Source organism: Lepidochelys kempii, chromosome 10 (genome assembly GCF_965140285.1).
Source record: "Lepidochelys kempii isolate rLepKem1 chromosome 10, rLepKem1.hap1, whole genome shotgun sequence".
Lineage (NCBI taxonomy): Eukaryota > Metazoa > Chordata > Testudines > Cheloniidae > Lepidochelys > Lepidochelys kempii.
This window is the reverse complement of record NC_136389.1, coordinates 3,111,616-3,138,891: the sequence shown is the minus strand read 5'-3', so window position 1 is coordinate 3,138,891 and position 27,276 is coordinate 3,111,616. Positions and strand designations below refer to the sequence as shown.

At 38.5% G+C, this 27,276-nt stretch overlaps 1 protein-coding gene across 4 annotated transcripts in view; it reads right to left on the bottom strand.

Moving 5' to 3' along the window:
* Positions 1-27,276, bottom strand: part of ARHGAP17 (Rho GTPase activating protein 17) — a 73,587-nt gene that overhangs the window by 30,577 nt on the left and 15,734 nt on the right. For all 4 annotated transcript variants that reach the window (XM_073361653.2, XM_073361656.2, XM_073361654.2 and 1 more), the window contains exon 2: positions 3,411-3,450. In XM_073361653.2, the coding sequence (XP_073217754.1) occupies positions 3,411-3,450 (40 nt within the window). The remainder of the gene's footprint in view (positions 1-3,410; positions 3,451-27,276) is intronic.

Here is a 27,276-nt window from a genome sequence, read left to right as displayed (position 1 = left end):
AATGGATTTCCTTTCACGTAACCCCTCTTCAAGGTAGTTGAAAGCTTTCATGTACTGTTTGCTTGGCATCTATGGCCATTTAAACAAAAAATGAAACCAGCTTGCTGACCTGAAAGACTCACGTTTAGCTATGTGGTAACCTTGATAAAAGGAGGCTTTTTACTTTCATAAGCCAAGATGTAAACAGCCACTGTAAAATGCTGCACTGAAATTATGTACACCATTGCTTTCCATTTGCTGAATATTGCCATTAAAATTGATTCTCTCCGGAAACGATTCCAGTCTTAGACAAAGGAATCGTGCTCACCGAGGACACTGAGTGGCCTGGACGGCCATGTTTCAATAAAAAGAACAGGAGGACTTGCGGCACCTTAGAAACTAACAAATTTATCTGAGCATAAGTTTTTGTGGGCTACAGCCCACTTCATCGGACGCGTAGAATGGAACATATAGTAAGAAGATAGATTCATACAGAGAACATGAAAAGGTGGAGTAAGAGTCTATTTAATTAAGATGAGCTATTATCAGCAGGAGAAAAAAACACTTTTGCAGTGATAATCAAGCTGGCCCATTTAGACAGTTGACAAGAAGGTGTAAGGATACTTAACATGGGGAAATAGATTCAATATGTGTAATGACCCAGCCACTCCCAGTCTCTATTCAAACCCAAGTTAATAGTATCTAGTTTGCATATCAATTCAAGCTCAGCAGTTTCTCATTGGAGCCACAAGTACTCCTGTTCTTTTTGTGGATACAGACTAACACGGCTGCTACTCTAAAACAGGTTTCAATAGTTGGTTTTCATATTTCTGCTACGTGCTATGTGCTTGAGTGCTTCATTTTTGCTGTGCCTCCTAAGATTAAGCTTATTATACCACTGCTTTCTTTCTTGACCTTCTAAGACGATTCCGAGATCGCAATGGTATAAGTAGTCATGGGTGCCTATTGAAGAATATTACCACATTTTTATTAATGGTCACTAAATCTTCAATATAAACTGACCACCTAAAAATCTTACTGGCTGAGTTAATCACATCTTTGCTTAAGAATTCCAGCATGATTAGAAACCACTATCACAAAAAGAGCAGGAAACAAAAGCACGAAGCAGTATTTTGTTCCGCAGAAGACTACGGAACTGAAGATGTCGTCACAGTGCTTGCTACAGTAACTACTGTCCAGTTGCTGACAAAAGTGGATCTGACTGTCCTCGACATATAAAGGGGGAACAGACTTGGTAGTTCTTCCTATTCCTCCTCCAGGTCAATGAAGCTACTGAAAGACTCATCTTTGCTGGTAACACTGACTGTAACTTGGCTTATATATCTAGAGTGTAGATTAGCAAGTAGCATTTTTTCATTCAAGGTTCAAACACAGATACTTCCAACCTTGCCTCGAGAGAATTGGTTGGACAACATTGCGCTAACTGTAGGGAGAACGCACTACGGACACACATTAACATTTCTAATACGGTTGAAGGGTAGTCCCTGCCTGATTTGGAAAGGCACTAAATTTAATCAAGGCATATTTGAAGAATAATATTGCACTGAGCAAATTAGAACAACTATTTCAAAATGTACCAAAGCCAAAACTTATGAGTTAACATAAAAAAAAGTAGAAAGCCTGTTTATAAAATGATCACTAACAAACTCTACAAACACTAACAAAGTTTAGTCAGACAAGAGTTTTCCCCAAGAACGAGCAAACTCTTCCATCTGGGTGTAACCAGTCTGGTTACTGAGCCTGGGAAAACTGCTTGCAAAAATTGTTGGCAACAAGTGACGGAGAGTTTGTCTTTATTTCACATTCATATTCTGTCTAACTAAGACAACAGATGATCCCTGCAAGCTCTCTCACGGCATAATTTAAAGTCCTTAATATAGCTAGATTTTTTTAAGCTTTACTTCAGATATTTTCTCATTAATATTGCCAAAAACTGTTGGATATTTCTGATCCAAACATAAAGTAAACCCTCTAGTCCAGGAGAAAGCTGGACTATGTCAATTTAGCTTGTTTCAAGATTACCTGAGGTAGTTATACATACACCTCTATCATCACCATTTAAATTTTTTTAAATTGAAATTAATTTTCCCACTCTTGTAACTTCAACAGCTGAAGAGATTCTCAAATTTTAAAAAAGGAGCTTCTTTGTAGAGACCAAGCATGGAAAATTTCAGCCTCAAAGGCAAGTCTTTTGGAAATTTAATCATATTAGAAAGATACTGTCAACCTGAAACCTAGTTATGTAAATAAGTTTGAATTGGTTTGGGCTATTACTGTAGCCATGTTCCCCAGCCAACCTGTGTGGTTTAGCAATCACATTGTTCATAAAAAAGGTTTCTTCCCCTAGTTGCTGTGCGAAAGACCTACACATACAGGAGAAACTGATTAAGAGCTAGCAAATGAATGAATAAAAGTGAAAAGAAAACTTTCATTGATCTGTCAATTATACCAGTCATTGGTAGTCTCTGTAAAAATAGTACCTAAAAATTCAGGCACAAATGCTACGTTTAAGTAGATGGTACAACTAAAAAAAACTTGCACAAAAAAATTTCCATCACAACTCAAAGTATCACAGGTGCTATCAGCATGACAGTTAGGACAGCACTTACAGTGTGAACTGCAAGAAAAACAGAACATGGGCTTATTTGGAATAATCCTTGGATTTCTGCAAGCAGAGTGGGCATTTATTGCAGCTTCTCTGAAACCCATATAAATTAACTCCTTCAGGAAGAAATATAGATGAACAAGGGGACAGGAAGAGGCCTTCCAAACAGTAATGTTCTCCCAGCTAGAAACAGCATGAGAGAGTCAACAAGAAAAGCAATTACAAAAGTTTTTTTTTCTCCTGTTGATAGCAGCCCACCTTAACGGATGAGTCTCATTAGAGTTGGTATTGCAACACCCAGTTTTTCATGTTGTGTGTGTGTGTATAAAAATCCTACTGTATTTTCCACTACATGCATCCAATGAAGTGGGTTTTAGCCCACGAAAGTTTATGCCCTAATAAATTTGTTAGTCTCTAAGTTGCCATAAATACTGCTCGTTCTTTTTGCTGATACAGACTAACACGGCTATCACTCTGAAACCTGAATTATATTCTTGTAAAGAATCATTTTTATACCGTAAATGAGTTTACTTAATACAAAGCTACTATTTCTTTGCTTCTAATCTAGCACTTGCTTTTTAGTGTACTTCAACTTTCAAATCCCCTTTTGTCTCATGTGGCTTAACAGTTCCTCTTCTCCTTAAGCTATATCATAGCTCGTCCAGTCTGAGGAAACAGAGCTACAGCCACCTAACTTCTGTCCTTGTAATTTGTTTCCACAGGCAGCATTCTATGAAGTCAAAAGGCTTGCTTAGTTCTTTATAATAAAGCATTTAAAGGCAGCACATTAACCGAGTTACAGTACCTGTAATAGATCTTCACTGAGGACTTCAGTTTTCTCAGCCCTGAAAGGAAAAAAAACAGGAGAAATGTAAGCCTGGAATTAGAATAATTTGCACCTAAAAAGATTTTTAGGTTAAGGGTAAAAAAACTTGCAGTACATTAACAGGAAAAATATTCAGAGCTAAGAATTGATCTCTTATGAAAAAGTTCTCCCATTTTAAAAAATACCACCCTGCGACAAGCTTATGAGCATTGTTATGATACACAGCACACTCAGTCAATGTGGTATGTACCATACTACATCCAAATTGCAGATCACTGCTGAGGAGCAATCTTTCACCACTTGTCCAACACCACAAATTAATGAGATTAACAAAGAAAGCTGCACATTCCTAAAGTTGAAAGCCTAACCCACTAATACATCCATAGCTATCATTTCTGTACATTACCTGCCTAAAAACAAGAGTAATTCTAATGCAAGAAACGTGGGGGGAGGGATAGCTCAGTGGTTTGAGCATTGGCCTGCTAAATCTAGGGTTGAGTTCAATCCTTGAGGGCGCCATTTAGGGATCTGGGGTAAAAACTGGGGATTGGTACTGCTTTGAGCAGGGGGTTGGACTAGATGGCCTCCTGAGGTCCCTTCCAACCCTGATATTCTATGATTCTATGTAACAAACTGGAATCTTTCAGTACTTAGCCAGAAGACAAGCAGGAGTAAAACAAGTTCCAAGGATAATTTTAAAGAGCACTTCTGCTCCAAAAAATGATCACAGAAACAGCATCATGGAGCTTCATGTTTATTGTCTCAGTGATTCCTGATCAGACCATGCGCCACTCCGTTTTCTCTTCCTCCCTAACTTAACACAGAAATTGACAGATAGACCAGTGGTCCACTCAGTCAAATACCCTGTCTGACAGGCCTTGTCAGGTGTTAGCCAATCCATTAAAAGACTTTTCCACATTAGAGTCTCAACATATGTTAAACTAACAACTTCCAATTTCTAGTCTTGACAAGGCCACAGTGGCCATTACCAGATGTTCAGATGAAGGTGCAAAATACACTGCTGGTAGACAATTACAGTATAACCTGCTCATGAGAAAACTCATGTCAGTGGTTGGCTAATGCTCTGAAGCAGGAGGGGCTAGTTCTCTTTATAAAACCCCTAACCTAACTGACTATCATCATCAAAATGGGTCTTGCCCTTTTTTGAAATCTATTAATATCTTAGCCTGAATGATATTTTGTGGCGGTGAATTGCCACTACTGACTGTATAAAAACAATTTTGTCAATTTTAAATTGCCTTTGAGTTTGGTTCATGGCTATTGTTCTTGTATTCTGAGAAGAGGTAAATGAAGCACCCAATTTACTTTCTTTATACTACTCGTTATTTTGTAGAGCTACCATTTCCCCGGTTATTTATCTCCCCTGTGAATAGTCCCTTCTATTCCAGTATTCATAAAGTAGTCTCTCAATGACTCATTTTTGCTATCCTTTTCTGGGCCCCTCCTTTTGCTGCTGTATTTGAGATAGGGTACTATAAATGAAACGTATTCTAGGTGAAGGCTTACCACAGATTTATATAACAGCCACTATGATGTGTTTAGTATTATTTTCTAAACCAATCCTTATGCATTAATTTTTATCAGCTGCTGCACATTGAGCTGTCCACAGTGACATCTAGATTTTTCCCGAATGGTCACAGTTAAATTTAGATCCCAGCATTGTGTACACGCAGTTCAAATTACCATACATTTGTCAACAATGAATCTCATTTGCTATAGAATCATGGGACTGGAAGGGACCTCAAGAAGTCATCTAGCCCAGTCCCATACACTTATGTCAGGACTCATCTAGACCATGCCTGACAGGTGTTTGCCTAACCTGCTCTATAATGCTGCTCCTCTTTCACCTAGCTTTGTTAGGTCCCTCTGAAGTTCCTCAGTCTTCTGTAGTCATACCCAACCTAGTCTGTCACCTACATTTCACTTCACTGATGATCCCTTTTAAACACTGGTTTCGATACAGGCCCACGGTGCACCCCAATATTAACATTTTGTCCTACTAAAAATGTATTTGTTCTTCTCCTGGTCTGTACAAACCAGTTTGTAATCCAAAGCATTGCTTTACCTCTCACCCATAATTCCTTTAATCTCTTGTGAGGGACTTTGATCACATGGGAAACGTATCAGTTAACATGTGTTAAACTTTGAAAGGTATTTAATTTTAATTTCATAAGTTACCTGCCTTGGGCTATCAGTGATCCATAAAGTGTTGTAAATTGTTAAATATTTATTATCTGCTAATGCTCAAAACTGACAGACACCAACACTTAAATACTTTATAGTGGCAATGAAATGTGCAAAAGCTACAGCAAAATGATCACTCTGGCAAAGTTAAATATATATGAGATTTTCCTTGTAAATAAAGCATGGCTGCTCTGCTTGATATATTCATCACTTCCTAATAGTGAGTGATAAACTGGTGATACAAGACTAGGATCAGATAATCACAGATGAAAAATCCCATTGAAAACTACCAGGGAGAAATCCTTAGTGTAAGAAATGTGTTCCTTTAACTGGAGTGCTCTTAAAATGTGTTGACTGTACTTGCATTCCAAGCATGAACAGTAAAGAACATAAGAATGGCCTTACTGGGTCAGACCAATAGTCCATCTAGCCCAGGTCTGACAGATGCTTCAGAGGGAATGACCAGAACAATTACTGAGTGATCCATCCCGGCATCTAGTCCCAGCTTCTGGCTGTCAGAGGTTCAGGGACACCCAGAGAATGGGGTTGTATCCCTGACCATTTTGGCTAATAGGCATTGACAGACCTATCCTCCATGAACTTATCTAATTCTCTTTTGAAACTTCTTTGAAATTTTAGACTTCTATCATATCTGCCCTTAGTCATCTCTTTCCTTTCAATCCAAGTCTTTGTAATCCTTCATATGGAAGCTGTTCCATACACAATCATTTTTGCTGCCCTTCTCTGTACTTTTGCCAGTTCTAATATATCTTTTTTGAGATGCGGTGACCAGAATTGCATGCAGTATTCAAGGTGTGGATGTACCATGGATTTATAGTGGCTTTATTATATCTTCCATCTTATCTATCCCCTTCCTAATGGTTCCTAACATTATTAGCTTTAACTGCTGCGGCACACAGATGTTTTCAAAGTGGTAACAGTTAATTTAGACCCCCATCAATTTGTATGTATAGTTGAGATTTTGTTTTCCAATATGCATTACTCTGCGCTCACTATAATTGAATTTCATCTGCCATTTTGTTGCCCAGTCACCCAGTTTAGTAAGATCCCTTTGTAACTCTTTGCAGTCAGCTTTGGTCTTAACTTTGTTGAGTAATTTTGTATAATCTGCAAGTTTTCCTACCTCACACTTCACCCAGTTTTCAAGATCATTTAAGAATATGTTGAACTGCACAGGTCCCAGTACAGACCCTTGGGGGATCCGGCTATTGGCACCGCTCCACTATGAAAGCTGACAATTTATTCCTACCTTTTGTTTCCTACCTTTTCACCAGTTACTGATCCATGAAAGGACCCTCCCTCTTATCCCTTGACTGCTTATTTTTATTAAGAGCCTTTGGTGTTGGACTTCAACAAAGGCTTTCTGAAAATCCAAGTATACTACACCTACTGGATCACCATTGTCCACGTGTGTTGACTTCCTCAAAGAATTCTAATACATTAGTGAGGCATGATTTTCCTTTACAAAAGCCATGTAGACTCTTCCCCAACATCTGTGTGTTGATAATTCTGTTCTTTACTATAGTTTCAACCAATTTGCTTGGTAGCGAAGTTAGGCTTACTGGCTGTAACTGCCAGGATAGCTCCAGGAGCATTTTTTTTTTAAAAAAAAAAATTGGCAATTAGCTATCCTCCATTTATCTGGTACAGAGGCTGATTTAAGCAATAGTTTAAAATACCACAGTTAATTCTGCAATTTCATATTTGAGTTCCTTCAGAACTCCTGGATGAATATCATCAAGTCCTGGTGACTTGATATGTTTATTTTATCTATTTGCTCCAAAACCACCTTTATTAACACCTCAATCTGGGACGGTTCAGATTTGTCACTAAAAAAGAATGGCTTGGGTGTCGGAATCCTCTGAAGTGAAAACCAGTGCAAAGAATTCTCGCGTTTCTGTAATGGCCTTGTCCTTCTTGAGTGCTGCTAAATTGTCCAGTGGCCCCACTGATTCTTTGGCAGGCTTCCTGCTTCTAATGTACTTTAAAAAATGTTTGCTGTTCATTTTTGTATCTTTTGCCATTGCTCCTCAAATTTTTTGGGGGGATGTGTAATTACATTTTTACACTTTACTTGCCAGAGTTTATGCTCTTTTCTGTTTTCCTCAGTAGGATTTGACTTCCAATTTTTAGAAGTGGTCTTTTTGCCTCTAACCACTTTTTTTTTTTTTACTCTGCTGTTTCTCATAGCATTTTTGTCTTTTTTCTTTTTTTTTTAATGCGAGGGGTATACATTTAACTTGAGCCTCTGTTGTGGTGTTTTTAATATAGTTTCCATGTAGATTGCAGGCATTTCACCCTTCCGACCCTTTTAATTTCCATTTAACCAGCTTCCTCATTTTTGTGTAGTTCCCCTTGTTGAAGCAATTACACTGTTGAGCTAGCAGACTTCGTAAAAAGCATACAGGACCACCGACTGTCACTGTGGGAACAAGGTTATGTAGACTACCGTAGATTTCTTACGGTAATACATGATTTGAAACTCGGACCTCAAAAAAAAGGTCAAAACAATTCTGATATACCAAAGCAGAGTGCACTGCTAATTTAACAAACCTTTCTATTAATTAGATCATCAATAGAGATAAGGATTAAAAGGGAAAGGTTTACTGTTGCTCGGAAAACGCCTTTCTGAAGTTTCATAAGCAAAGCAGAATTTCACATTGCCATAAAGAACTTTAAAAGATTAACTTTTTGCTGTCAAGAGTATGAATATCCAAAATAGACACCTTGCAAGTTACCTTCACTGTTTTAAGATCTCTGTGCATCAGGAAAAAAGTTTCTCATTACACTCATAACTTCCTGTGTCTATTCTGAAGCAAATCTGGCAACTAGTTGAACATACATTTCTCAAAAATGAGCCAGAGAGCCGATTGCCCAGAACTTCCACAGGAGTGGGTAAGATTCACAAATCTCCTTGGATCATCTTTATTCTCTCACTTTAAGTAGTTCTGTTCACTAAGAAAATATTTAGAAACCAAAACAATTTAATTGATCAGAGGCCATCTGGTAAGAGTGTTCTCACATTATAATCAATATGCCTTTTATAAGGCTGCTGACTGGACCTTTAGTCCATGCAGTGACAAAGCATTTGGCTAAAAATAATCATGTACGCATCTCATCCCAGTCCCTCTGTGCACAGCATAAGTCTGTTAAAAGACAAAACATGAACAATTTAAGGCTCTGAACCTACATCCACTGAAGTCAGTTAGAACTTTGACATTTATTTTACTGGGAGCAGGAGTGAGCCCTTCAGCCAAGACGGACTTAAAAGAAAGCCAATCACTGAATTTCAGAGATATAGAATGATGCCTCTTGCATGAGCAAATCAGATGAAGCCATCAAGAGAAAGAATTTACACGTGACAGATGGAGTTGTTGACTGTGATAATTTGGGCTTTGTAATATTTATGCATAGTAGAATACTAGAAAATAAAACAGGAGAGTTATTAACTTAAACAAAAGGGGATATGCTAAATACAGCAGCTGTTCATCACTGTACTCAAACCATGAAGCAACTGTACAATCTTTATGATAAGGCTAAGTCTTCCAGCTACTTCCTATTACTGAACAGTCACAAGCAAGTGGAACAGAGGGCTGAGCTGTCATAGATAACCATGCTTCCTCTTGCATTTTATGGCTTGTCTGTTCCAGTCCAGATTTTACATCCAATACCCAGCATCATGGGATTTACATACTTTTTTTGCCATCTGCTTCAGGAATTAGTGAAGAATTTAATTTAAAGTATGTTCAGTTCTTAACAGTGGTGAATCATGTAAGAGGGAACAGACATCTAATACAGCCATAGAATTATATCAGCTTGTTAGAGATTTTATAGAAATGTATTTAGATGTACACATTTTCATAGATGAGCAGGTTTAAGATTGTAACAGCATTCTGCATTCCTCTCTTTCAGCAATGAGTACCGCTAACAAGCAACTATGTCACCGGATACACTGGATGAGAGAAGACACCCTTTCACCCAACATTTTGTGCAAAGCTAATCAACACAACTTGCTAGCTACTAGCTTAGAAGTACCAAAAAAGGGGGTATGTGGTTGAAAATAGAGTTCACTGAGAGCAAATATAGGTAGAATTTAGCCCTAGTTTTGTAGGACCTATATACAAATGAACACATCTGATTTTACTGTAAGTGTATATAAAAGATACATCATTTTATCTAATACAGAGACATCACTACTCTGCCTGAAAATAAACACTTAGAAATAAAAAAGCTTAAGCTACAATGCAACCACTCTCCCAGACAAAGAGCGTTGTGTATGCTTTTTATATCAAAAGATGCCACAGTTGAGAAAGGTGTATAGACAATGAGCAAATTAGATGCAATGTATTTTTATATGAATAATTAAATGCCACAGTGACAGAGGTATAGTAATATCAACAAAAACAACACCTGAATGACTAAAACAAAGGACATGCTGTGGCTGTCTAGACAAGTGTCTGTCGCTTTTCAGTTTCAAGCACTTCCTCTAAAACTGATGGGAATACGTATGTCTACAATATACAGTGCTATTTTAAGCACATGTTGAAGACAGACTATAGTTAGCAACATTTCAGCTAAGAACTCTTCCTGCTAATATAACCATCACACCCCCAACTTTAAGCACTAAATTCCTTCTTTCTCTGTGAAGCTAGCCAGGAAGCATCCTTTGAAGCCATGTACTTCATGATAATCTAGGACTTGTCTAGACAAGAATTTAAGATCTGAGAGCACATTAGCAAACGTGAAAACAATGTGTTTTAGATGTCAAAGTATAAACCAATCACTGGCTTTAACACATGGTGAATTGGCTGATCTAGAACAGGGGATGGCCTAGGCTTTAAATCAACCAACTCTGTAGAACGCAGAAAATATTAACAGTGTAAATATTATGTAAACACAAAAGGACAGCAGGCTTTATGAAACAAGAAAGTCTCCAGAGTGTTAAAAATAAGCCTCTTTAAATTACAAGATGGACCCAAGCTAGAATGCTGTAAACTGGCATCACACTTTGCTAAAGCTTGGGGCTGTTGAGAGCACAAGTAGCGGTGGTGTCAATTTGGGCCTCCAATCGAAGTGTTGTCATGATCCTGGTCTGACCAGCAAAGTCATTCACCACACTCACTCTGTTTTAGTTCAACGTAACATCTGTTAACTGTCAATATCTAGGCTTACAAGGATTGATCCAATATCAATGGACTGCAGTTGCACACAGGATCGTACTTTTTTAACCATCATTTAGCAGCTCAAGGTAAGGCTTAAAGTATTATCTATTGCATTTTGAAAAGACCTAAGAGTATACTTTAGATAGAGGTTAGTTGCAAAAGTTGCTTCATTTGTTGCACCTCCACGTGATGAGGTGGGTGTCATGATGTCTCTTGCTCCAGCACAGCTTTAACAGTATGAGAAGAGGTAACACACTAAGATTTTGCAGAGATGCTTTTATGATTTTTTTATAGGAATCAAGACATACGGTACTAGACTGATCAGTGCTCCGTTGCCATATGGGCAACTCTTGGGTTACTAATGAGAAAGATTTCAATTACATTCTACTTGAAAGATCTTAATGGTAGAGCTGGAGAAAACTATTTTTCTTCAGGTAGGTTGTGTTACAAGCCAAGGGAAATCCTTTTTAAAAAAAACAAAAACCACTTTGTACAAAAGCCATATTCTGCAATGTGTACGGTTTCTGATAAAAACCACACATTTACTGCACCAGAAGCAAACTGAATAGGTGCAGTTATTACATTTAATTACATGCCCATTTGCAATGACAGCGTTTGTGTGCAATTCTAAAAAAATGGGCCCTGTACTGCATATTAAAATTAAGGACCTTGTAGTTTTGAAGTTTGTTATTTTGGAAAGAAAGACTACTTTGGAAAGACAGTAATGGTCTTTGTTCAGTGTCTGTTCAGCGCCTAGTACAACAGTGTCCTCGTCCCTGACTGGGTCTCAGGTGCTACAATAATAGAAATAAGGTCAGTTTCCTTAAGGGTGTAAGCTAGTATTGTTCCAGAAGTCAGATGTTAACAGTGGTTGATAAAATCATCATGGATTAATAAATGCATAGCTTACTGTTATCCACTGCATGAGGGTGTGGTGGATGGAGACTGACATTCTTAATTCTTCCTACAGCCACTGGGAAAGATTAAGGAACTCTGCCGCTAGCTGAGCAGCATGCAAGAATAGCTGCTCTGCACTCTTACCTCTTGACTCGTATAAGATCCCACCACATCTTAAAACAATCAAGGGGTTTTTCAACCAAATTTTTGTGGGCCCATATCAGTAAACAAGTGTTTTTTTGGCCTGATCCCCTTAGGTTAAAAGGGCTATTAACTTTGTATCAGACTCATTCCATGAAATGACAGCATAAATCTGACAATGAAGGAGTGTTCTACTGGAGTAGATTAACAATTGCAACGAAGAATCTTTTAAAGAACATTCCCAGATGCTTTAGAAAAAATATGTACAGACTAGGGAAAAACTAGCTGGGTTTAACCAAGGTGTTCAGTGTAATAAACCAAATCTGCAGCTTCATATACAAATTCCTCCAGCAGTACCTGCTTATTTATAGCCATAGCGTGATCTTGAATCTGGTTTCCCAAACTAAAAATTCCTAAACTACATCCTCTATGGAGAATGGTCAGTTTAGATGAGCTATTACCAGCAGGAGAGTGAGTTTGTGTGTGTATGGGGGTGGGGGGGATGTGAGAAAACCTTGATCTATGCAGGAAATAGCCCGACTTGATTATGTAAAGAGTTGTCACTTTGGATGGGCTAGCACCAGCAGGAGAGTGAATTTGTGTGGGGGGGTGGAGGGTGAGAAAACCTGGATTTGTGCTGGAAATGGCCCACCTGTTGATCACTTTAGATAAGCTATTACCAGCAGGACAGTGGGGTGGGAGGAGGTATTGTTTCATGATTTCTGTGTGTATATAAAGTCTGCTGCAGTTTCCACGGTAAACATCTGATGAAGTGAGCTGTAGCTCACGAAAGCTCATGCTCAAATAAATTGGTTAGTCTCTAAGGTGCCACAAGTACTCCTTTTCTTTTTGCGAATACAGACTAACACGGCTGTTCCTCTGAATCCTCTATGGTAGTTTCACAATTTAAGAGTTCAACTGAATGTAGACAAAACAGTTAAATACTGGGAATGTAAAATGAAGTCTCTCTCCAAACTATGACTAATTGACAAAGCATGCCCTTTCTCCAGCTCCTCCTATGTACTAGGAGGCTCAAAACATTCCAGGTTTATGACTGGATCTGTTGTGTGAACTTCTGGTATACAGAACCTACTGGCATGTGTCTTGGAAACAGAAGATCTGTTTAAACTAAGGATTTTCCCCGACACATTCTGTAACAAAGATAATGCTTACGTAAGAATAAAAAAAAAAGACTGTTAGAAATTATTAGTAGACTGTAATTACAGAGAGTGGAAGCCCTGCACACACCAAGGTCCTTCTCAAATGTTACATTCCTTTCTACAACAGAAACGGTAATCTCATAGCTCATCTGTTCACACGGTTTAGATATAAAATAGCTGATTAATTGGCAACACTCCACTGAAAGAGTAAGATTTGGACCTGTGGGAAAAGGAGGATTCTGGGAACTGAAGGCAAAGTTGCAGGATACAGGACAAAGGGCACAATTTATTGATAGCTGTTCTGGAGGAGTACAAGTGTTCCTGTTTTCCCAATAACCACTAAGGGTTCCACAATTACCCAAATCTCAATTACCTGTGTTCCCAGTAAAAAGGAAGAATTTACACTAAATTTTAAAAGGCTGGTTTAGAAAGCCAAAGAAACCTGAACATAATTGTTTGTCAAGTATTTTTGAACATCCATAAGAAATATACCAGTTTCACCAGGAATATCACAAGCAGATGCAGAATTCCTGTAAATATATGATGGTACATAAAACATCTTGAAAGGCAATAAGGATTAACTATCACTGTTCTAATGTTAAACCTGGGAAATAGTCTCCCCAACTTCTTAGGACAGAAGAACCCAATGCACAGCTACAGACTAGGGACCGAATGGCTAGGCAGCAGTTCTGCGGAAAAGGACCTAGGGGTGACAGTGGACGAGAAGCTGGATATGAGTCAGCAGTGTGCCCTTGTTGCCAAGAAGGCCAATGGCATTTTGGGATGTATAAGTAGGGGCATAGCCAGCAGATCGAGGGACGTGATCGTCCCCCTCTATTCGACATTGGTGAGGCCTCATCTGGAGTACTGTGTCCAGTTTGGGGCCCCACACTACAAGAAGGATGTGGATAAATTGGAGAGAGTCCAGTGAAGGGCAACAAAAATGATTAGGGGTCTGGAACACATGACTTATGAGGAGAGGCTGAGGGAACTGGGATTGTTTAGTCTGCAGAAGAGAAGAATGAGGGGGGATTTGATAGCTGATTTCAACTACCTGAGAGGTGGTTCCAGAGAGGATGGTTCTAGACTATTCTCAGTGGTAGAAGAGGACAGGACAAGGAGTAATGGTCTCAAGTTGCAGTGGGGGAGGTTTAGGTTGGATATTAGGAAAAACTTTTTCACTAGGAGGGTGGTGAAACACTGGAATGCGTTACCTAGGGAGGTGGTGGAATCTCCTTCCTTAGAAGTTTTTAAGGTCAGGCTTGACAAAGCCCTGGCTGGGATGATTTAATTGGGGATTGGTCCTGCTTTGAGCAAGGGGTTGGACTAGATGACCTCCTGAGGTCCCTTCCAACCCTGATATTCTATGATTCTATGACTTGTTCAAAACCAGCCAAAAATACTATGGTGAAATCATCATCTCCTTCTGAATACTACAGAACTTTAATATTTCAAGTCACACAGTATGACATGCAGTCTCAATTGGCATGTTAACATTTAGGCAGTCATTTATAAAGACAGTAATTAAATTGGATGTTTAAGGTGGAATATATAATTCCAGATTATAAAGAGACATTAGGAAATTATATATTTTGGTCCACAGTTAGGACAATTACCCACTTCTGTGCCAAGACCACTAACCATGTAAGAACGCAAGAATTTCTTAATGGTTATTTTAAAACTTTTTAGGTTAGTCATCCCACCATGTTTGTTTATTTTTTTACTGCATGTTCCAGTACCACTCCCCTAGTTACATGGGTTATGTAATCATATCCACTGTATTCATCTTTCCTCCTTTCTGGAAGCGCTCTTCAGCCCAATAAACCTTTGGGACATAATATACAAACATATGCTGCTCCTCTCTTGTCTCAGTAGGCAGTGGGGAAAGTAGCAGCTCACAGCTACACTTTCACTTTAAAACCATCCTTTGTCTTCTACTTTCAGTGAGCAGTTCTGCTTCATGTACCATGGCCAGGGTCACTTATACTTTCCGAACAGTAGATCAGGAGCAAGAATTCGGGAGCTAGGAATTTTCGTCTTTGATGCAGAAAAACTGATTAGCCAAATCTGGAGAACTGAAGGAGAGATTAAGGGTATATCTATATACCTTAGAAAACCCATAGGAGGAAGTCTCAGAGCATGGGGTCAAGTGGCTCAGGCTCATGCTACAGGACTAAAAATAACAATGTAGACGTTCCCACTCTGGCTGGAGCACTGCTCTGACACTCTGGGAAAGGGGTAAGCCCAGGCAGCAATGCCTACACTGCCAGTTGTAGCCCTGCAGTGTGACCTCAAGTCAGTTGACCAAGGCTCAGACTCGCTGTTGTAGAGTCTCTCTCTGTGCTTTGTTTTTTTTTTTTCAGTGTAGACATATCCTAAGCCTCAGTTTGGCAACACTTTAGAGAGGCCACTGGCTTCAGAGAAAGTCACAAGTTCTGTCCAACCAGCACAGTAAGGATTCTGTGATCATGGATGAGCTAAAAAGTAGGTCAAGAGTTACAAAACAAGAAGCTTAACGCCTTTTAAAAGCTGGTAAGGAAGCAACAAGAGCAATCCTAAAACAAAAAGTGTTGTAAAAAAAACTTGGACACTCAGTAGAGGCAACTCCCATCTTTTCATGTATTATTTATAAATATACCTGCTACTGTATTTTCCACTCCATGCATCTGATGAAGAGGGTTCTAGCCCATGAAAGCTTATGCCCAAATAAATTTGTTAGTCTCTAAGGTGCCACAAGGACTCCTAGCTGTTTTTACTAGAAAAAAAGTAACTCAGTGCAAATGTAAAACTGGTTCCAAATCTTTATTCACACTGTATATGGGACCTTAACTGCTGGTATAATAGATGCCTATGGGAATAGTTTGCTTCATGATGAAATGACAAGTCTGAGCTCCTAAACTCTGACAAGATTATAGCAGGGGCAAAGTTATCCATGAAAACATGACACAAGACTATTAAGTTTTTCCTGCCATTTAATTTTCCTTAACTAAATGAAACCTAGTTGTTTGCTACCCAAGAGAAGCCAGATGGGTAGCTTTTGGCAAGCTAACATTTCAGAGCACCTTCACATAGGGCTGTGTTGCCAGTACATCCTGCTCATTTTCTATAGTACAATAGGCAGGATTTGCTGCCAGGAAAAATGGAAAATTAGCAGCTCTGTTCAAAAACAAAGACAAAGTATTCAGAATTAAAGAAGTTAGTTTCCCATAAGAGTCTTGTTTTTCTAAAGCTAACTGGAAATTCTCCATAAAATGTAACTTGACAGACATTTGACATTTATTGATTAATATTTTTTCACCCAATCTACACTGTACTAAGATCCAAAGCATCTTGGTGACTAGACTTTAGCTCTTTCCTATCACTTCAACTATATATGCTAGTCTGAAGCTCCAGGTCTTAATTTAAAAGTCTTAACATGTCTGATAAGAGAAAAATGCCCAAAGGGGAAAAACATGATGTTGTGGAACACCACCAAAGCAAATGGTCCCCAACTCAGTTTCAGATTTCTGGCTGACCTTAGTGGAAATAAAACTAAATAATGTGATATTTTCTAAAAAGTAGTGCCAAAGTTCAGGAAGACTTGGCTACTTTAGGTACCGTTAACTGTGCAGTTAATTAAACAGAAATAGCTATAACTTCTCTCTCTAGACAGATAGAACACATTATGGTAAATTTGTATTAAAAGTTTGCATAAAGAAAACAGTTAAACTTTCATTGGCCTTTTTTAACCACTGGAGATAATATGGGGGAGTAGACGAACTCCAGGATCATCATGGATGTGACAAAATATTATTTGTTTTTTCCCTCTTTCCTTTTATCCATTCAGCTCTCAATTGCTTTTTAAAAATTGGTAAGTTATCCTAGTTATTCTCAACACAACTTAAAAGTTTTATTACTGAAGTGATAACCCACACTTCCCTTACTGTTTTATCTCCTATTAGTGTGAGCTGGAAGAATATATTGTTAGCATTCACAAGTTCTGTACTTATCTACTTCTATAAACAAACAGTTTGGGGCTTTTGAACTTGTGGTTTGCTTGCGGACCTGATAACACCAAAAACATATGCTGTCCAAGCAGCAAGAAAACTTAGCTTTTCCTTAAGGGCCCAATCCTGGTTCCACTAACATTATGGGAATCTGCCTATTGACTTTAATGAGAGTGAGTACGTAAGTGCTATGAAGTTGTTGGATAGGGAGAGGAAGAAGAGTAGCAGCAAGTTTTATGAAGTGCATTTGTTGCTTTTAATTTCGTATTCTTTTAAGAAACAGGACTTTTATATAAAAAGCGTTAAGTCTTTAGGGGTAGTAGAAAAATATTTTCTACAATTTGTTCCTGCCTTTGGAATTATATAACAATGGTCATTCTTCAGAGCCATTTTAATGTAGGGAAATTATTTTCTCCTTTTGGCAATCTGTGCCAGCATTCAGCTTTCTGGACACAGCAAGATCTGTTGCAGGAGTTTGATTTTACTGGCATAGCCTTTTGAACACAAGCCGAAACAAAACACTGTTTCTCTCACCATTTAAACCAAATCCACCTTCTTACTCAACTACTCTGCTCTCTGTAGTCTCATCTGCTTTGGTGTCAAAAGTAGTTTTTACTATTTTACTCCTGTTCCACTGATGTCCGTGCAGCTCAGAGACTCAGCTTTGTCATGCAATTCTGTTCTGACTGCAGAATTATACACAATGCAAGAGTCAGCAAGATACCAGTTTCGCTTTCAGGACACCTCCCTGAGTCTGCAGGGCTTACAGTCAGAGAAAGCCTTTTTCTCGTTTTCACATTGACTGAGCAGATTTGATCTGGAAGTGACTGACAAGTAAACATGGAACTTCAATGCCCCCTCCTCTCCACTTATAATTTCCGGACTAGAAACACAAAGTATAGAAATCTGGGAGTATGCACACATGGACAGTCAGTACTTGAGAGGATAAGTAGGAAATAGTTTCTTATGGCAAATGCTGTTGCTCATATGATCTTCCCAACTTCTCATTTTGTCTCATTCAGCCTTATTATCAAGTGCATTTAGTGAGAAATTGCTGAGAAGGCCCTTTCTCAACTTTAGCTTATTTTATTTGTGAAGACAGCTTCACTTGCTCTTCTGCCCAACAGGGAACAAGCTGCGTGTTTAATGCCTGAGAGGCGCAAAGGAAGCCCAGCAAATTATTCAAAAATTAGCTCTTTGTATGACACCTGTTGCTTTACATAGAGTTGATTTCAATCTTCCTTGACTGGGAGAGAGGACATAGAATATGGATGACTTGTGGAGAATGCTGGCAGGAATGGCAAAGGGGAAGATCTCCCAAATCTCTGCACAGATTTCTCATAGCATACTTCAGTTTAGACTGTTCTGCATTCTAGGTTTTGTACATGATACATTATGAACAAGATTAATATTTAATCCCGATCTGAGGAGAAGTGTGCAATTACACACTACATTTAGAAAGCTAAAAACACATGTACTAGGTACATTTGACACTCAACACAAAACTGCTAAGTTATTTGAAAATTTTTATTTTATTTGAGACATGGTAGAAAGAAATATTTTCTCATCAGAAATCAAGACATGAATCTATGCTCCCACTTAACCAGAACAGCATAGACTCTAAAACTTACATGAAGTGCAGAATAGCATAGCACAAAAAGTCCTAGACCAAGTCATATAGTGTGATAATTTCTTTTTGATTTCAGAGCGGTAGCCGTGTTAGTCTGTATCAGCAAAAAGAACTGAGGACGACTTGTGGCACCTTGGAGACTAATGAATTTATTTGGGCATAAGCTTCCCCGGGCTAAACCCACTTCATCAGATGCATGTAAGGTGCCGTAAGTATTCCTTGATTCTTTTTGGTACATCTTAATGCTTTTTGCCCATTACTGAAAAATGGATACTAAGCTATAAGGATGCTTTTCCCCAACCATATTCCTTTTCACTTGGCATCCTGACTTCCCTACATGCAGTGTGCTTCATGTCTATGGAAAGTTAGACAAGCCAACTTCTTTGAAATTTCTTTTCAAAAAGTAGTTTCCCCTGAAAATTACTCAATATTTAAGAAACTACAGCATATGCTCTGACTAGGCTTAGGGACATGCAAACACCATCTTTTTTCAAAACATATGCTGCTTCAAAGTTATTTTGACATTTTCAAACAACACAATTCTAGCATGGGATTTCCCATACATCCTTATCTACACACACACACACACACCTCTTGATGAGAGCACTTGAACTTTTCAAAAGTGGAATGAAATGTTTTCTTCTTTCATAATTATACATGGAAAAAGCTAAGGTGGCCTCCTCATTAAGGTTATATTTCAATTCAGCTTCCAATAGGTTTTGGCGAAGTTCTAATATTCAATTTTCGCAGGTTTAATTTTCAAGTCAAATAGGAGGCAGCACTATTACTTCCACAGAGTACGGAAGGAATAGCCCAACAAGGGATGTTAGGAATCTAATCCTTCTGGTCAATTCACATTCTCCAACTCAGGAGACAATTTGGGGGCCAGATTACATTAGACTGTAAACTCTGCAGGGAAGGGACAACATCCTCCTGTGAGACAACACCAAACTCAATGAAGCCCTAATTCTGAGGTGGCGTTACCACAATACAAACGACCAATAACAGTGTGCGCACAGTAGGAGGTAACATTTCCAGAGTGCATTTCTCTTCTACTTTTTCTTTTAAAAAAAGCTTACAAGAATTCAGAAGAGATTAGGTACTATTTTCCAAATATTTTAGCAATGATTAGGGATTGGGGTGTTCTGAAATCCCAGCACAGCCATTTATTTTCAGTGTTTTCATAGTCAGGTCGATAGCAAGTTAATATCCATACAATTTGGTTCTTTGTCCATGCCCAGACAGCATCAGCCATACCACTAAAACCAAGCCATCCATGATTATATGTACACAAAACACCACCATGTATTTAACAATCAAATACAAGGTGGTGGTGTTCCACAGAGCAGAGCAGGCAAGCGTTTCCAACTATCACTTTATTTATTTATTTTTAATGTGGGCGGATGGTAAGGTGCCAATCCTGTGCTCGATACCTACCACAGCAACCCTCCTATTCCGAGGGTAGGCAAGCCATTACTGGCAGATGCCAATGATGCAGCCCAAGAGGTGGGGTTAGTTCTTAGGCCCTGACAATCCAGCTCCATCTTGAATGGCCTGCCCCATTTTAAACAAACTAGTTTCCTACTGTAAATGAATTTTAGATAGTTTACTGCACAAACTATAAATAAGTCATTTCCATCTCCACCTCTTTATTGAGGGTTTTGCATTCATCACCAGATGAAAGCATTAACTCAAACTTTAGACATTAGTAACAATAAATACTGTAATTCTGGAACAGATACTGCATGAATTCACCTCAACAACTCTTCCTGGGTTAAGAACCAGTTAGGATGACAGCTTGCAGTTCACAGCATTCAGGTCAAAGGAGTTTGCTCTGGAACAGCAGCTTTTCTGGTTCCAGAACGGGTTTAATACCCAACCCCTCAGGAAAGTTGATTTAATTATCTGATGGGTGCCATTTTTAAGAGCACAAGATGTTTCACTTATCAAGAACTACAGTTTTAGAAGCTTATGAAGAAACAAAAGCTTGCTGATATAGTCACAAACAATAGTTAAGAACTTCAATTCTCATCTTCTCTCTCTTGCTCCATTGAGCTCTTCCAGTGAACTCTGCTCAAAGGTATGGCCAGTTTTCCAGTTTTAAGTTAAATCTGTTTATTCAGTTTAGTTTTAAACAACCGTTACATACTAAGCCAGATATAATTCCCACCACACAACTTTGACAGGATGAAGTTATTCTAATCAAAGGCATCCCAACAAGTTCCACAAATAATCATCCTGGAAGGAAAGTGGATTGTTTCCTCACAGGCAGAGGGAAACCCAAGGCAGACTGTTCATATTAGCAGATCTGGAATGCCGTAGTAAACTAAATAGATCCAAGTCCTCTCCCAAGTGAGTCGAGACTTCGCTATTAAGGAACAACTGCAGTTCAGGCCAAATCCTACTTCAGAGTCTTTGTAAGGCACAAGTTACTGTAATGAGGTCCTGTACTAGAACTTCACAACCCTCTTTGCAAAATACATGCTGATAGACATTTAAATACTTAACTATGGGCAGTTTAGTTTAAAATAACCTTTAAGCCACTTTGTATGCTCAGGTATCAATGGAGCAGGATAAGCATCTAGACAGTGGCTGATTTTACATGCCACATGTATCACAAATTCTGTACTCAATGTTGACAGATACAGACTGAACACCAATATCAAACTTTGTTGCTTTAATGATGAGTTAAACGCAAACCTTTTATACATCGCACAACTTCAGGTCTATGAATGCAGAATAAGTTCCTTGTTAGAGGAAATTACCACACGGACATTTCAAAGAGAAATTGTGTTTTTTGCCTTGAGCCTGAATTGGATTTCAATTTCAGATATGAACAAAAAAAATCAGAAGCAATTAGTAACTCTAAGCTTCTACTGCATTTTCTGCATATTATACTGACTTAGAAACTTGTCCACTGTCAAGTTGTATATTTATGGCAGCTATACTGTACTTCATTATACAATTAAATAACTTGCTGGAATGTTTTAGCTAGTAGGGCTTTAGTGACCCATTTTCCTGTATTTGTTACGTCTCCCCAATAAACAAAGTTAGAAGTTTATTTTAAATGAGTGTAAGAGCCCCAAAATAAGTACTTCCACTGACTATAAGAAGTGCACTCCCATCGTTCATAGTTAGGAATGCAAAAAGAAAGTTCTGTTCACTGAAGATATTAAGTGCTGTGAGGGGGAAAAAAATGTCAAACATTTAACTCTGGTAAAGATGGAGTCCAGCATCTATTTTTTTAAGCAGTGCAACTGAACACAAGAGTGACATTAAGTCAGTAATTAATGTTCTTAGATAACAGAATGAGTCAGAAGTTCCCTACATGTGAGGCTGGCAAGCTTTTAGTTCTGGAAAAGAGCCAATTCCCTTGCTAAATCACCTGGTGACCTGGGAGTTCCCTTGTGTTGTCACAAAAGAAAACAGGCCCCCTTAGATTTCTAAACTTTTTTTCCTGCCCTTGTCACCAAGAAATAGGTAGACAGCGTACAATTTAACGTAGTTTAAAGCTCCATAATCTGTGTAACTGCAATTGCCGTACTGCTACATATTGGAAGAACACCTTAGCTTGTTATATATCATGAGATGTTGAAAACAGTAAGATGTTTAGTATATACAGCCATTAAAAACATATGTTTAAAATACCACTGTCTCATTGCTTAGTTTTAGATGCAGGCACACAATATTAATAGCATGTGCTTGCGATAAAACAGGACAACCATGGAAGTAGAATTCACAAAGCATGTTGAGCTAATTAAAAGCATTTAGACTTTTTTTTTTTGCATTGGCAAGACTGAAGTCTTGCATCTCAGTCACATGATCTTCCCAGAATTGAGAGAGAGAGAGATTTTAAGCAGAAAATGCACATCTGGCCACAGATATAGATGGTTTACATAACTTTAAAATGTCCCTCCCTAAAAAAAAGGCATGACATTTACAGATTCAAACATTCAAGTTTACAGATTCAAACATGACAGTAATTACTATAGAGGAGAAACACAGCAAACATGATACCAAATAAGCCCATTTATAACCTTCGATAGTAGAGGTAGACATTCTGATATGGCATCCAAATGGCACTGCAGTAGCATTTAATATCTGAACCTAGATGTTTGGTGCTCTAGAACAACATCAGGGCTAAAAACAGATGCAAGTTCTATGCAGGCAAGGCCATGGAGAAAGAAGGCAGCAGTTTGTAAGGAGAGGCAGAACTGTGGATAACAAAAATTGAGCAAAGCAAATTAAACAAGGAAAAAGGGACAGAAAGAGGCAGGAGTGAGAAAGTGGGGAAAAACCAGAAGTGACGCAGCAACAGTCAAGGCGTGACAGTAGGGAAAATGGGGGCTCACGTATTATAGAACCAGAGAGCGCAAGCCATACTTATAGGCTGGGACACATTATCCAGGGAAGCAGTGACTCTGGAAAAAAGGTTTGGGGGGTCATAGTGGATAATCAACTGAACGTGAGCTCCCAATGTGATGCTATGGCCAAAAGAGCTACTGCAATCCTGGAGTGCATAAACAGCAACCTTGAGTAAGCATAGAGCTTAGTTTACCCTCTTCATTTGGTACTGGTGCGACTGCTGCTGGAATACTGTGTCCGGTTCTGGCGTCCACAATTCAAAAAGAATGTTGATAAATTGGAGAGGGTTCAGAGAAGAGCCATGAGAATGAGTAGAAAAAACAACAGTGAAAGACTTGAGGACCTCAATCGGTTTAGCTTAGCAAAGGGATGGTTAAGGGCTCAATGACAGTCTATAAGTATTTACATGGAGAACAAATATTTAATAATGGGCTCTTCCCTCTAACAGAGAAAGGTATAATATGATCCAAACAGCTGGAAAGCTTGAAGCTAGACAAATTCGGACTGGAAACAAGGTGTATATTTTCAGCAGTGAATAATTAACCATTGGAATAGTTTACCCAGGGTTGTGGTGGATTCTCCAACACTCATTTTTAAATCAAGCTTGGATGTTTTTCTAAAAGATCTGCTTTAGGAATAGGTCATACTACAACAGTTCCTTCTGGTCTTGAAATCACTGATGCCAATGAAAAACATTGGGAATTGAGGGTTTAGTTAAAAGCTCAATCTTTACACATTCAGGTCTCACACCGGTTTCCTGAGAGAGACACACCTGTGTAAGAATTAAAAATTGGGCACAAAAGTTTTCCTAATAACTGTTAAACAGGTCCCCACCTGGGCTGGACTCTCCTCTCCAATAACTAACCTTCATCTGAGATTGCTCATCTGAGTACTGTGTTTTGCGTCACTGGACACTCAAGTCTGTTTTTAGGTTACTTAGCTACCATGTATACAGAAACCATGTTAATGTGTAGAACATGCAGAGTAATGCTATTACCATCCTGGCATGTGTCATGCACAGTATGTTTTTGCTATTCAAGCATGAATCTGGAAATTAACTCTTTATTACTAAGCATCTGAGAATGAATTATGGAGCTCTGAGTAAAAGTCTAATTCAGGGTTACTAGCCTCATACTATAGCTTTTGTTTTGACATTTTAGCATGTTTAGAAGTTGGCTGTTACAGTGCACTAGCATTGCATTAGATTTAAAAATACATCAGACTTCTGTTCCACAGTGTTCTTTTCACATAAGGACACTGCATTAAGACCACTGGTTCTGTATGCCAGGTCAGTTTCTGGCTAGACTTAAACCAGCTTGTTAGAAATGTGATCCAGTAACAGTGCCTCATTAATTTTTGCTTTTAACAGAAATGAGAAAGAAGCTTCTTCCATGGTCTCAGGTTTACATATTACTGTTTTCTCTTCATCTGAAGCTACATGAATACTTTAGAACAATTTAAATAGGGGGAAAAAAACTTAGAATTATTCCACCGCTACAGGATCTTTTGAGGTATTAATTTATCAAGCTTCAAAATATTTGCTTGGATTATAATCCAAGCAGAGGTATGAAGCTATACTACTTCAACCCAGGTGTTTCCGACTTTAAGTGCAGCAACAGATATTGTAGATGGAGATATGTAAGAGTAATGAGGTGGTCTGGATCCATCCAAGGAATTTATACTTTCCAATATAATGGGTCAATTTTACAAAATAAGACCTGAACCATTAGCCGCGTGAATTTTACATGCTCAGATCTTGCTGAAGAGGTCATCTGCAGACAGACACACAAACCACATGTTTGATCAAGGGAAATACACGAAAACAATGATTGCCCTTCATATCATACATGTTTGAAGTGTTAGTGGTCTGGTACCATCTAAAACCAAGTTTGATTTTTTTTGTACATTTTACAAGTATGTTAAGGTGGTTTACAAACCACATGTGCTGTTTCCAGTTTGTACCCATCCTTGTCACTTCGCAGTGTAATTAACTTAAGAAGAAAACAATTTATGCAAAGGGGAAAAGCCTCCACCTCACTTAAGCGGAGAAGTTGTGGCCTCACCCAGCTGGGTTATTTAAAAAGGGCTACATTTCCCGTGGGACTGTGAAACAGCAAGGTGCACTGTGACGTGCTTTTTTAGGGAAAGGAATGTTTCACAAGTTTGAAAAGGTAACGTAAGCCTTAAAAACAAATACTTAATGGTTATTTTACCCAAGTCATTAGTGAAAATAATTCACCCTATAAAACAGTGCCTCAAACAGACATTTGAAAATCTCCGTGGTCTGTCTTGTGCTGCACTAAGTGGTGGTTTACACATGGTAATGCTAGTAAACATCAAGTGGGACCTTGCTTCCAGAAGTCTTGGTAACTACAGAAATGAAAAACAAACAATCCACTATCAAGCACGCCTTAAGACAATGAGCCAGATGCAGAGAGGAATGATTTATTGAAACCAGTTAGTAAGCCATCCCAACAAGTTTTGGACAACTTCATTATAATCCAGTAGAGTAGATTTACTGTGGCTCACTGTATTAATTTGTATAAGACTAGAGTAACTCCTAGAGGCCTCAGAGATCAAGACTCCGTTATGTGCCATATAGCTATAGTTACATAGTACTTAAGAGAATGTGGCCCCAATTCCCAAATGGGGTATCTAGATTCTACTGCAATATGAAAGACAGTGAGTCACTGATTTTAACCAATAATGAAACCTTGCTTCCAGAAGTTACATACAACTTTAAAGTGTCCTACAAACAAAGTCTTTATTACAGGTCACTGTGCACAGGCAAGTTATGAAACATGTACCATAAACAGGCTTAATTTATTAAAAGGTCAAATAGCCTATTACCACAAAAACACCCTTGTTCTGGAGCATGATCCGTATGTCCACTCCATCAGCAGTACACCTAAAAACAGTTCAAGTATCTAACAAAGACAGTTGGCTTTAGACAATCCCAAGCGAACTGCATTACTCTATTATGTAGAAACAGCTTGTTAGAACTTTCTTTCTGAATAGCTATTTTAGCAGATTAAAATCATTCCTATTTTAAGAGTCTGCGAGTATGAGCTGGTATTAAAAATTTCTAGCTCTGAAACCACAGAATTCTTCCGTAGACCTGGCACTGTCTAAAAGTGGACTGAGGTCAGCTTAATGCTGCCACTCGGGTGTGGATTTTTCACACCTTGACCAACAGTGAAATTGACCTAATCTTCTAGTGTAGACCAGGCTTTATAAAATAGATTGAAGTTACCCTAGAACCTTCAAAAACTAGAGCGGTAGCTAAATGACTGTTGGCTGAAAGGCTTTGGCCAGTCAGGCACTCTGATATGAAGTCCTTGTAACATTAACAAATGAAGGCTTATATCCTTCATGCCAAAATTTAGCCTTTTCAGCATCTTTTAAAAAAGCATTAATACAAGAATTGCACCTGCTTCTCAAATTGCAAATGTTCGTATTTATTAATACATTTATAAAGCACCTCCAAAAGCACTCAGGGTGCTGAACAAGCATAAAGGCAAACTTAAAATTACAAAGCGGGTAAACAGAACAATAATTTTGTTCAGTAGTTATTGAAAGACAACAATCCTGAGCAGGCAATGTTTCTCTTATCCTTAAGTCCTGGATCTTAGCTCATTTGTCTGCTGTCCCAGAGAACTAAATACCTTGCACAGTGTCTACCCAATAATGGATTGTCAGTTGTAGAAAGTCTGCAAAACAACTATTTATCACCATCACTTTTTGACTTGCACATTTTTAACATTCCACTCCAAGAGGCAGAAAAAATTGAGGCAAATTGAATCCTTTTCAGCTGAAATTCCCCATAGCATCTTATTCATTGTTACTTCAAGGCAAGGAATTTCTAAATTGTAGAAGATGAAGTATGTTAGATAAGCAGAAGGTCATACCGCAAGAAGTAGATCCAAACTGAAATCACATAATGGATACACATTTTCCTAACATGAATAATTTAGTGTTTCTATTGCTTACAAATGCATTTTAACAGCACAACATGTATTATATTGCTTCAGTGTACTCAAATGGTCCTGAAAATAGGTGTATTCAGTATTGTTGTAGCCCTGTTGATTCCAGGATATTACAGGGACAAAGTAGGAGAGGCATTAACTGGCATTTCACCTTGAAGGGTCCCTTGAAATGTGTTAACTACTTATGCTAAACGCTCTGTTCCACCTTGTATGAAGGTGTACATTTCCTGAAGAGCTCTGTGTCAGCTTGAAAGCTGCTCTCTCACCAACAGAAGTCGGTCCAATAAAAGAT